The following is a 12,250-nucleotide window of genomic DNA, read 5'->3' as shown; positions in this document are numbered from 1 at the left end:
CAATAAACTCCCTCCCCTCTAGTAATATTAGCAGCACCTGTCTTGCTTCCATTCCTAATATACCATTATCTGTCCAGAAGGCCACATTAATGTTAGCTAGCCCCTGTGCTATTTACCATCCACAGCACAGACCCACAGCATACCTAGCTGCAACCTCACCACAAAGGTTACAGGCACTCAAACCCCTCTAGGAGCCCATTTCTGGTGCATTGGGACCCTCATAAAGTGCCTCAATGCCTCCCACCACTCCCCTTCCCTCCCAGTCACTGCAGTTCCACAATTTATGATGTTTTGACAAGCCGAATTCCAGTGGCTGTGAGAACTACAACTCGTTCTAACCCTCGAATCAAATGAGCATTATTCTTTCCAGTATTAGTAGGACTCAGTTTTTGCTTCCTCCTTAGTTGCAGCTGGCATGTCGGAAGGAACAATAGGACAAACCCTTATTCAAGCTCAGACCTTTAACGACGAATACAATTTGCTATGAATTCCACTTGTAACTCTCTTGTCTCCCTCCAAAAGCAGTTAACATCCTTAGAACAAGTCACCCTACAAAATCACTCAGCCCTCGATTTACTAACAGTAGATAACGGAGAAGCATGCATGTTCTTAAATGAAGAATGTTGTTACTATATTAATGAATCAAGTATAGTTCAGCAAAACATTAAAGCACTCCGCACCACGGCCGATGAAATAAAAAAAGTCAGTGGGGCACCACCAGCCCTTCCTCATGGTTTCAGGATCCTGTCATGACCTGGGTTATGCCCTGATCAGGTCCCTAATAATATGTCTACTATTACTTTTAGCTCCCTGTGTGTTTACATTTTTACTGGAATGGATGAAAGACATCTCCAATCTAGCCATCAACCAGCTCCAACTTCATCCCTACAGTCCGCTGCCAACTGACACAAGCCCTAAACCTGCCAACTCTTACACCCTTCCCTTGTCGCCCTATCTCAGCAGGAAGTAGTTACAGACAATACTTAGCATCCCTTATCAGTAAGAAACTGGGATGTTTGGGCCCGGTCTGAACCTTGCAGCCCCTTCCTTCAACCTCTCAGAAAGATGGGTGCTCTGCTTGACTTTGCAGTCCCTGCCTCCTGCATTCCAAGGAGCTTATGTCTCTGGGAAGGGTTCACCCAGCCCTTTCCCCGAGCATTCCTGATTGAGGCATGAAGCAAGTTTGCAAAAACAAGATGATTTATTCACAGACCCCATCCTGGCTCAAATCCTTTTTATACAGCACTAAAAAACTCCCTTCCCCTTTTCAGTACTTACATCCTGACTCAAACACTATATATCACACCACCTGACTGCCTAGTGCAACTGCCTTTACCTAGCTCGTTTGGTTGTAGAATTTGCTGGGAGTTCTTTCCCTGCCTCAATAAAGCCTTTCTTAACTTCACATTCTTGGCTGAATTCTATCTGCTCTGCATCTCTGTTTTTTCACATCTCATATGCATGCAAATGCCTGTATTTAGCCCTTTATAAATGCCCTTTCCTCCTATTTCTTTCCTCTATTTCCTTTGACTTTCCTCTTGTCCCGGAATAATGCTCAGCCTTTATTGGGTTTCCGTAATTCCTTTCAGTTACATTGCCCTTGATCAAGCCCTACCAGGCCTCCTACACCCACCATGCCATCTAATTTGGATCACTTGTTGTTTCCTTGTCTCTAGGTTTGTTAACACCCACTTCCTTGTCCCCACCTTCCCATCTCCCATGTACCCCCGGAAAGTCGGTCCCATTGTTTTCTCCTCTAGATTGTTTATCCCACCTATCTGACCTAAATAGACCTGCAGAGATAATAACATGCACCAAAAACAAGACAGAGCAAAACAAAGCAACAAAAGAAAACAAAACAAAAAACCAATGACAAAAAGAGCCTGTAAATAGTATACATTTTGTTTGTTGACTTTTAGGAGTGTTTACCAGTACAGGTAGATGGGGTGTCACGTCCCTGCCTGAAAGTCTGTTTTGGGGACTCCCTTAGGACTTCCTTGTCTGCTCCCCTTGCTGTTCTGTTACACTCCCTTAGTCATTTGCCTCAGTGTAGTGGGGTCAGATTGGGCACAATTCCCGCACTGTGTCTCCATTATCATCCCCTGTAGGGCTATGGGTCAATGAGGGATGTTGTGTCTTATAGTGGGGCCAGCCATTTGGTCCTCTCTGTGCATTGGCAGCTCTGAGTAGGGATATCGTCCTCAAGGCTATTGGGCCAGGATGTGCTCCACTCTCTCTTGCTCCCACTTCACTTGCTCCTGTGTGCTCTGATCAGACATGTCCCTCTGACTGATCTGTAGTTTCAGTGCTCTCCTCTGAATTCTTCGGGGGCGGGGGTGAGGTGGGGAGAGGGCTGTCCATGTAGTTGGGATTGGGGCTTTATTTATATTTTTAAGGATGCCAGAAACTATTTTAACTTTTGGCATTTGGGACAATAAGTGATGACCCTGAGCTCTGGTGTGCAGACTGCACAAATAAAAGAAGCTTCTAATCTTTCAGTGAGACAAATGTGTAAAGGTTAGGCAACTAGGAAAAACACGGACTTAAAGGGAGGGCATGTTTCATCAACTTGATCCGTGTTAACACACGGATTGCAGGCAGGAATTTGAAACACTAGATTAATTTTTTTCAAGGATCGAAACAAGCCCTTTAGTATCCCAGCGGAGAACTTCATTTGGGAAGGAGAACTACGAATGCAATGTTTGGTCTTCTCTTAGCAGCCCTTGTAGTATGGGGGTTATGGGTTGGGCTGCAATTGGAAAGGTCAGCAGTTTGCAACCACCAGCCTCTCTTTGGGAGAAAGGCAGGGCTCTCTAGTCCCATGAAGACTAGAAACCCACAGCGTCAGTGTAATCCTGTCCTACAGGGTCCCTGTGCGTCGGCATCGCCTCCATGGCAGTGATTGTGGTTTTGGCTCTTTATGTTTTTCCAGATTAGAGAGGTTGAGGGAAGAAGTAGTTTCTGTCATGTACAAGTAAGGAGCATTAAGAAGGATTTTATAGGAAGCTTATAAATCACTTTCCGCGGAGTTACAAAAACTGCAAGTGATGAAAAATTCCCCCACGTCAGTTCAGTCCAGCCCAGCAGCTTGTGTTTCTAGTTAAGAGTTAATCCAATCGCTCTCACACAGCCAGTGGACTCCACCTGCTTAGGGGGAAAGAGCATAACCAAGGGAAAAGACCCCATTGTGCCTTTGGTTAAACACATGCAGCCGACTCTGCCCGGAGGAAGACCAAAGATGGCCTTGTTTCAGCCCTTAGTACACTGTCTTACATTTATTTTGCTATCCACAGATAGGCTTCGAAAATCATTGATTGCTTTTCCTCTTGAACTTTTAATTTTCCAAAGTCATATTGTGGAGACATTCAAATTATCCTAAAACATTTCTTTGACTATGCACTATTTGATGCCAAGCAAGGAATATATGGCAAAATATTGAAGCCTAATCATTCAATGAATTATCAGTGAAACTCTCATCCATCTGAAGAAGTAGATCCTTACTGCAACTCTCTGAGTCTGTTGTCACCATAATCACCTGCACTACTCCGTGACAAACAGGCCACCATGGAAACCACGGGGATTTCAGTATCTAGTTGTCTGTGTGTGGTTGCAGCCTTGGGACCATGTGAGACCTAAACCCACGTGTGACTTTCCCAGCTCTCTCAACTGTAGGCCCTCCAACCTGATTGTCTTTTTCTGAAGCGTCTTTATAGAATATGAATAGTCACAGATTGCTTTTCCTGAAACCTGGTCACAGAATCACCACTTGGGCCTTTGGCGTCTGTGACGGCGGTCTCAATGGTGTTATCAGGGCATCTAACTCAACTGCTCTGTGCAAAACAGATACTTGTCCCATTAGCTCATCAGACTTTTTGGCTAAATATTCAGGTATCAATAAAATAATGCATAATAGTATTGAAAACATACCACATCCTCTGAGGGTGTCTTCAGCGATTGGTATTGATCCTCTACCCATGAACTCGTCACCCTGATCAATCAGAGCTTCTTTCACTGCCTCGTATCCATGTAAGATCACAGTGAGCTGCGGACCAAGGCGCAGGGTGAAGACAGGGCCGTATTCCTTAGCCAGCTGAAAAAAGAGTACCACTGTGAAATAGCTCACTTGGAGGCTCACAGTAGAAAATAAGTTCTAAATTGACATGTCGCTTAGCCTTTGCTCCAACAATTCCATTTTAGGAATGGAACCAGATGAACTTAATAGAATAGAATCACCTATCTTATTTGTTCTTTACTAATAGTCTGTTGGCATAGAATTCATATTTTGTCCAATGCAACGTTCAGTCATACTAAGAAGCGTCGTAAGGTCATCATCACAATGACGTTTGCATTGTCTAGCTTCTTGTAGTCATTGCTATTCGCTCCCCACTCCCCCCAACCTCCCCTGCCACACCCCCAAGAAACCATTCCTGCAGCTCCTGTCACAAAGCCTCATCTCTCTCCCACGGAGCTAAGTTTCACCACTCTCCTTTCCTTGGTCACCGAGGGGCCTACAGTCACACCTTGGAGAGCCACTCTCTAGCCTCCGGTGGCTACCTGCCAGCGTCAGAGGGAAACGCTGTCCTCGGTGTTCCCTGTGATGGCGTCCTGAGGCCCCCAGGCCACGGGACTCATTCCCCCACATTGTTTTCTGTGTTTAAGAAGTTTTCGTAACCGTGCCCTGTCTGCTCCACTACATCCGTGGCTATTTTTGCAGAAAAGGCAAGTGCATGTGTTGAAATAACCCAAGCGTTTGACGTGTCCCCTTTTGCACACCTTCCCTACAGCAAACACCCCAAACTCCAGTTTTCAGAGAGGAAGTCTTGATGGTGAGGGGAGCCACTGAACACACCTCTCCTCCTCCAACATAATTAGAAAAAATAAGAATAAATAGAAGCATCAAGAAAGTATTAATCATTTTTGTTGTTAAAAATGTGCAGTTTTGGGGTTACACTCTAAATGGCAGGCAGTTTAATCACTCAGTCTTATTAAACAGGTTTGTGCAGTCTTCACCACAACCAATGTCAGAACAGTATTATTGGTTTTTCATGGTTGTCAGCTCCCCACTGCCTCCATCTCCTCGCCACACCCCTAGGCAATTATCAATCCAGTTACCATCTCTATAGATCTTCCTCTCTGGGATTTCACACGCAGAAAATGATACAAAACACTAAACAAACAAACACACAAACAAAACTCAAGAACGACTAGAAAAAAAACAAAGAAAAATCTAATTTAGAAAGAAAACCGAAAATGTTAAAAGTTGAAACAACTGAGGGGTCTAAGGGAGGAGATGAGTCAGTCAGGATGCGATGTAGCACCATTGAAGAATACAGCTTTCCTCCAGTTCCTAAATGCTTCCTCCCCCCAACTACCATGATCCGAATTCTACCTTGCAGGGCTGGATAGGACAGAGGCTGTACACTGGTACATATGAGGGCTGGAGGTACAGGGAATCCAGGGTGGATGATACCTTCAGGACTAAGGGTGTGAGGGGCGATGCTGGGAGAGTGGAGGGTGAGTGGGTTGGAAAGGGGGAACTGATTACAAGGATCCACATGCGACCTCTTCCCTGGGAGAGGGACAGCAGAGAAGGGGGGGAAGGGAGACTCCGAATAGGGCAAGATATGACAAAATAATGATGTATAAATTACCAAGGGTACATGAGGGAGGGGGGAAAGGGGAGGGAGGGGAAAAAAAAAAGAGGACCTGATGCAAAGGGCTTAAGTGAAGAGCAAATGCTTTGAGAATGATTGGGGCAGGGAATGTATGGATGTGCTTTATACAGTTGATGTATGTATATGTATGGATTGTGATAAGAGTTGTATGAGTCCCTAATAAAATGTAAAAAAAGAAAAGAGGAGAAAAAAATGATTAGGGCAAAGACTGTACAGATGTGCTTTATACCATTGATGTATGTATATGTATGAACTGTGATGAGAATTGTATGAGCCCCAATAAATTGTTAAAAAAAAACCAAATAAATAAATTCACTTGGATCAGGAAAAAAAAATTTATTTACGACCCAGGGGTAGGCGACCCCGCCCTCCCTGCCAGCGGCCCCGCCCACCGCGAGGGATTCTGGGAAGAGGCGGAAACCAATATGGCGGATGGCGACGACCCGGAGAAGAAAGGAAGGAGACTAGAGTTGCTGCTGGCTGAGAAAATGGCTGTTGATGGTGGGTGTGGGGACACTGGAGACTGGGAAGGTCGCTGGAACCATGTAAAGCAGTTCCTCAAGCGGTCTGGACCCTTCACACACCCCGATTTCGAACCAAGCAATGAATCTCTTCCATTTTTGTTAAGATACATGTAAAGTTCTGGTCATTGTAGCTGGCGGCTTAGGATGTGAGCTCCTGAAAAACCTGGCATTGTCTGGTTTTAGACAGATTCATGTTATAGACATGGACACTATAGATGTTTCCAATCTAAATAGGCAGTTTTTGTGTAGGCCCAAAGATGTTGGAAGACCAAAGGCTGAAGTTACTGCTGAATTTCTGTATGACAGAGTTCTGAATTGCAATATAGTTCCACATTTCAACAAGATTCAAGACTTTAACGACACTTTCTATAGACAATTTCATATTATTGTTTGCGGACTAGACTCTATCGTTGCCAGAAGATGGATAAATGGCATGCTGGTATCGCTTCTAAATTATGAAGATGGTGTGTTAGATCCAAGCTCCATTGTCCCTTTGATAGACAGAGGCACTGACAGTTTTAAAGGCAATGCCCGAGTGATTCTGCCTGGAATGACTGCTTGTATTGAGTGCACGTTGGAACTTTATCCACCTCAGGTTACTTTTCCCATGTGCACCATTGCATCAATGCCCAGGCTACCTGAACACTGTATTGAGTATGTAAGGATGTTGCAGTGGCCTAAGAAGCAGCCTTTTGGAGAAGGCATTCCATTAGATGGAGATGATCCTTATCATATTCAGTGGATTTTCCAAAAATCTCTAGAGAGAGCATCACAATACAATATTAGGGGTGTTACATAGAGACTCACTCAAGGGGTGGTGAAACGAATGATTCTTGCAGTAGCTTCCACAAATGCAGTTATTGCAGCTGTGTGTGCCACTGAAGTTTTAAAGATAGCAACAAGTGCGTACATTCCCCTTAACAATTACTTGGTATTCAACGATGCAGATGGGCTGGACACGTACACATTTGAAGCAGAGAGAAAGGAAAACTGCCCAGCTTGTAGCCAGCTCCCTCAGAACACCGCGTTCTCCCCTTCGGCTACACTGCAGGAGGTTCTGGACTACCTGACCAACCGTGCTGCTCTGCAAATGAAATCTCCAGCCCTTACAGACAGCCACATTAGAGGGAAAAACAGAACACTTCATTTATAGTCAGTAGCCTCCATTGAGGAACGAACAAGGCCAAATCTCTCCAAGACATTGAAAGAACCGGGACTCGTTGATGGGCAAGAATTGGCAGTTGCTGATGTCACCACAGACTGTGCTAGTCATTTTATGTCTTAAGGAAAATAAATGTGCACATAATAGTAAACTCATGGAAATAGACTTTGTGGCTATCAAGAAATTTAGCTTGTTTTTAGCATTGGTGTTGCTGGAATTGACTTTCTAAAATATATATACAATGAATCCTCTTTTTTTTTTTAACAACTTTGTAACTTATCCTTGAAGACAGAATTTTGGGGTTGGTGTCTATAAGCACTTTCTCGATAACCTGTGAAATGCCTGCAAAGATGATGTGCATGTGACTTGCTTCTCCAGGAGGAGAGGCGAACATTCTTGTGTGTGAATTTTGTTGGTTGTGGTCAAAGAAGGTATTCTTCAGCTTTCAGTTGCATACTCACACCCCTTGACAACAATAAGACAATGAAATTTTAAAAACAAAACAAAAATGTAACCACTTATCAACCATCTAGAGCATAGTTACCAGAGTATTTTTTGTGTGATTTAATAATTATTTACTTATGGCTGTCCACATGAATGTAAATTATTTAAAAGGTTTATCTTGTCCATAATAATTTGTAAATGATGTTATAGCCAAATACCTGTGCATGGAAATGGGAATATTTTCATGTATGTATTTGTGTTGTGGTGCCATAGAAGATAATATGCACATCATTAAAGCCAAGATGTTTAAGAAGAATTTAATGTTTAAATAGTTATCACTGATGCTTTCACATTATTTATTAATAAAATTGTATATTGTCTAAACATTTATTTACTCTTTTCATTTTTCAAAATCAGCTTGGGATGTCATAGTCTGTGTACCTACCTTTAAAGGGTGGGCATGAGAGGCATGCCCGAGGAGAGAGCAGCGGGACCAGTCATGCCGGGAGACCTGGGAGGTGAGGTTGGTGGCGGAAGGCGGTGGTGAGTAGACTGTGCCATGCACTGGGGTTTTGGAGTCAATAACAAGGAGGTAGGGATCTGAGGGAGGATGTGGGTGGGGGAGGTGGGGTGTTGGTGGTGTAGGAGCAACTGCAAAATAGATAAGAAGAGGTACCAGGAGGTGGAAATAAGGGGAAAGTGACAGTGGAGCAGGAAAAAGGTAAAAGGAAACAGAGGAAGAACCTAGGATAAAAAGCAATTGATAGAGGTATAAACATAGAGGTGTACATATCCACAAAATACATTAATCCACAAAAATAGAAGTAATGGCCTATGTACATGTATTTATATGGCAATGCACTGAGATAGTGGAAGGACTTTGGGTCTCTACTCATATTGTCTCTCAATACAAGAACACTTTGTTCTAACAAATCAGCATTCTTAGATGTTCGCCCTCCCAACACAATTGCTGAAGACAAAACGGGTGCATAAGCAAATGTGGTGAAGAAGGCGGATGATGCCCAGCTATTAAAAGATAGAGCATCTGGGGTCTTTAAAGCGTGAAGTTACACAAGGCACCATTCAGCAGTGAAGCATCAAGTCCACATGGAAGAAGCACACCAGCAGTGCAATCACGAGGAGGCATAGGGACCGGATAATAGGCATCAGCAGACACAGAACAAACAAAAACATATTGTTGAGAACGAGGGGGGCTGGAGAAGAGATCCAAAGCCCATCCAAAGACAGTGGAACAATCTCCCCACACAGAGGCCACAGGGGAGGGATGAGTCACCAGGGTTCAGTAAAGCATCAATGAAACACTCTATATTCCTCTGGTTCCTTGAGGCTTCCTCACCCCCCACTACCATGACCCCAGTGCTGCTTCTCAATTCAGACGAGACCAGAGCATGTGAACAGGTATAGAAAAGGATGAGAACTCACAACACACAGAATCCAGAAACAGGAGTGGGAGTAGTGATACCAGAAGAGTAGGAGGAAGAGGGAGAGCGGAGGGGGGAAAGGGGGAATGGATCACAATGATCAACACATAACCATGCACCCCTCTCCAGGGGGAAGAACAACAGAGAACATGGGGAAGCGAAAGAGCGGTCAGTGTGAGAGATTAAAATAATGACAATGTATCAGGGGGTTATGGTGGTAGGAAGGGTAGAGAAGGGCTGATATCCCGGCCTCAATATAAAGTAAATGTCTAGAAAAGAAGGAGGGCAACATATGTACAAACATGCCTGATTCAATTGATGAATTGTGATAAGAGTTGTATGAGCCACCAATAAAATGATTTTTTAAAAAGACAGAAAACGATGATGGCAACATATGTACAAATGTGCTGGACACAATAGAGGTATGTTTGGATTGTGATAAGAGCTGTAAGAGCTCCCAATAAAATTATTTAATTCCAAAACGAATTATATGTCATGATTAAGGATGACATCTGGGAATGCAAGGGTAGTTCAACAGTAGAAAATCAATTACTAACAAAAGGGAAAGATTCACCATCTCCATCAACACAGAAAAAGCATTTGACAAAATCAAGGCTTCAAACCAGTTAGTTCAGGTCCCACCCCCTGCAGAGAGTTTGCTTTTGCCCCAGGTCTACAAAATCAGAATCAGCATTTTAAGAAGGTCCCAGGTGGTTCCTCTAGAGCCCCTCATGATGCTTAGATCTATATAAGAACATATTCGTGGAAGTCTTGTCAAAATATAGAACTTGATTTAGTATATCTGAGGGTGGGGGGGGGGGTTGGTTGGAAAGACACATTCTCAGCAGGAGGTTGAACCAGAACGAGCTGGTTGGAAGCCCTGGACAAAACTCAATACTGTTTTATGACAAAAACATTCAACAAACCTGGAATAGAAGGAACATTCCTCAGTGTGACAAGGAACATTTATGAAAGCCGCAGCTACAAACCTGGAGCTTGCCCCTTAAGAAAAGGAACCACACAAGGATTCTTGCTCTGTCCACTGCTATTCAGAATTGTATTACGCTACCTATAGACTCCACGGGAAAGCTTCTGCAACAAACAAGGGAATCCAGCACCTTTTCAGCATATAAAATCAGCCCACCAAACTCAGTTGTGGTTTGCTATACCAGGAATGAGCCATCTAGAAAGGAAATTAAGAAAACAATCCCATTTACAATAGCATCTAAGAGGAAAATATACCTAGGAACAAATTTATTCAGGGAGCTGAAAGATTTCTATACTGAAAACTAGAAACATGGATGAAATAAATAGACCTAAATAGGTAAAGGGCGGGGGGAGCCTCATGTACATGGATGGGAAGATTTCCTGTGAAGATGTTAAGAATCCAAAGCAATCTACAGATTGAGTGCAATGCCAATAAAAATTCCAACAATCATGTTTGAAGAAATGGCCAGCTATCCCCCAACTTATATAACATTGCAAGGGACCCCTCATAGGCAAGGCAATCTTGAAAAAGAACAAGGTAGAAGGAGGCGCATCCTCATTCCAAACCCTCTCATGCTAGTCTGAAGCACGGAAATCAATAGTAGAGCGATCTGGTAAAAGCAGGGGGCACCTCTGGCTGCCGCCCTGTCGTCACCGAAGGCTTCCTATTGAAATGCTCACCCTGGGTCTCCCTTCTCTCCGGAGCCTTAAACATATCCCACCTAAAGTGCTGAGTCCTTCACTAATCTCTGTGCTGTCTGTCGGATGTCCCTCGAGAGAATATTCTCTAAATTAGGCTGGTGTTTTGCCTCTTTGTTCATAGAAGTATCCCCAGAGCTTGGCAAAGAGTATGGGCTCATTAAACGTTTATCAAGCACATTAATTATCTAGTGCTGCGGCTGATAACCAAAGAAGACATCCCCAGCACTGGTTCTTCTTTTCGGGAGGATCTGTTTTTGCACCATGAACTCAGAGACAGTATCTTTTCCCCAAGGAATATTTAAAGTATGTGAACAGCATACCACGCAGCAGGGTTGGGTTTCCTGAGAGCAGGATTATTCTTTACAAGTAACATAATTAATCATAACATAAAAGAACTATATTACATTTGCCAGACATTGTGATCATAAGATGAATGCATTAGATTAATAAATCTATACAACCACTTCAGGGACTAAGTACTGCCATTATTTCCCATTCACATGTGAGTAATTTAATCAAGCCTATGTTAACATTATCAGGAAGAACCAAGATTTTCACTCAGCTCTTAGATGCAAGTGATACCATTTGTGGATTTGGCTTGCCTCTTGGTGGTGTGACCTCAAGGTGTTCTGGTACCAGAATGCTCTCATTCAATAGAATTGAACCACTGTTTCCATTATATTACCAGCTCTAAAGCGTTCTAGTCCACACAGTAATGCAGAAATAGACACGCCAGAGTGTTCCCTTGAGGAGCAGAACACGAGAGTGAGGCAAGACCACCAGCTAGCCGTCGTCTGAGATGCACTGCTGGGAGATCACAAGCCCTTACCTTGGAGAAGGATGCAGGGAGGTCATTGGGGTCCAGCTGCAGCATATTCCCAATGATGGGAAGAGGCGTTGGACCAGGAGGGAGGCTTCTCTGGCGCAGACTGTTCCTCCATACCCAAAGAAAAATCAGGCAAGCGACACAAATCGTCAGGGTAAGAGTAGGCACTTCCAGGAGCACCATTTCACCCGCTCAGCATCCAGAACTCTCAGGATGGCCTGCCAGAGAATCAGGCCTATTATACACAGGATGAGACCTGCAGGGCAAAGGTTGGTCTGGGTTTTTGGACTCCCTTTGGACTCAGCCAGTACAACGTGCTTTGGGTTTATTTGCTTTGCTGAAGCATGGGATTCATACTTTATACTTCTCATTCATGAAATCTGCAACCTCATCCCTTTGATTTTATAAGTATTTCCACAGTTTAATTTCCCCCTCTGTCAACACTAGTCATTCATGAAATATGAAGGTATTCTAAGGTTCCAAAGCTG

General features: G+C 43.6%; 1 protein-coding gene and 1 pseudogene across 1 annotated transcript in view; one reads left to right on the top strand and one right to left on the bottom strand.

Moving 5' to 3' along the window:
• The window catches only part of LOC142428889 (cytochrome P450 2C23-like), a 39,255-nt gene extending 27,310 nt beyond the window's left edge, over nucleotides 1–11,945 (bottom strand). Inside the window, exons 1-2 of the mRNA XM_075533784.1 lie at nucleotides 11,766–11,945; nucleotides 3,928–4,090 (exon numbers count right to left, since the gene is read on the bottom strand). Coding sequence (XP_075389899.1) covers nucleotides 3,928–4,090; nucleotides 11,766–11,945 — 343 coding nt within the window. The remainder of the gene's footprint in view (nucleotides 1–3,927; nucleotides 4,091–11,765) is intronic.
• On the top strand, nucleotides 6,101–7,484 carry LOC142429554 (NEDD8-activating enzyme E1 catalytic subunit pseudogene; annotated as a pseudogene).
• Nucleotides 11,946–12,250: the final 305 nt, after the last annotated feature.

The sequence above is a fragment of the Tenrec ecaudatus genome, chromosome 16, assembly GCF_050624435.1.
Source record: "Tenrec ecaudatus isolate mTenEca1 chromosome 16, mTenEca1.hap1, whole genome shotgun sequence".
NCBI classification, from domain to species: domain Eukaryota; kingdom Metazoa; phylum Chordata; class Mammalia; order Afrosoricida; family Tenrecidae; genus Tenrec; species Tenrec ecaudatus.
This window is presented reverse-complemented; position numbering and strand designations above follow the sequence as displayed.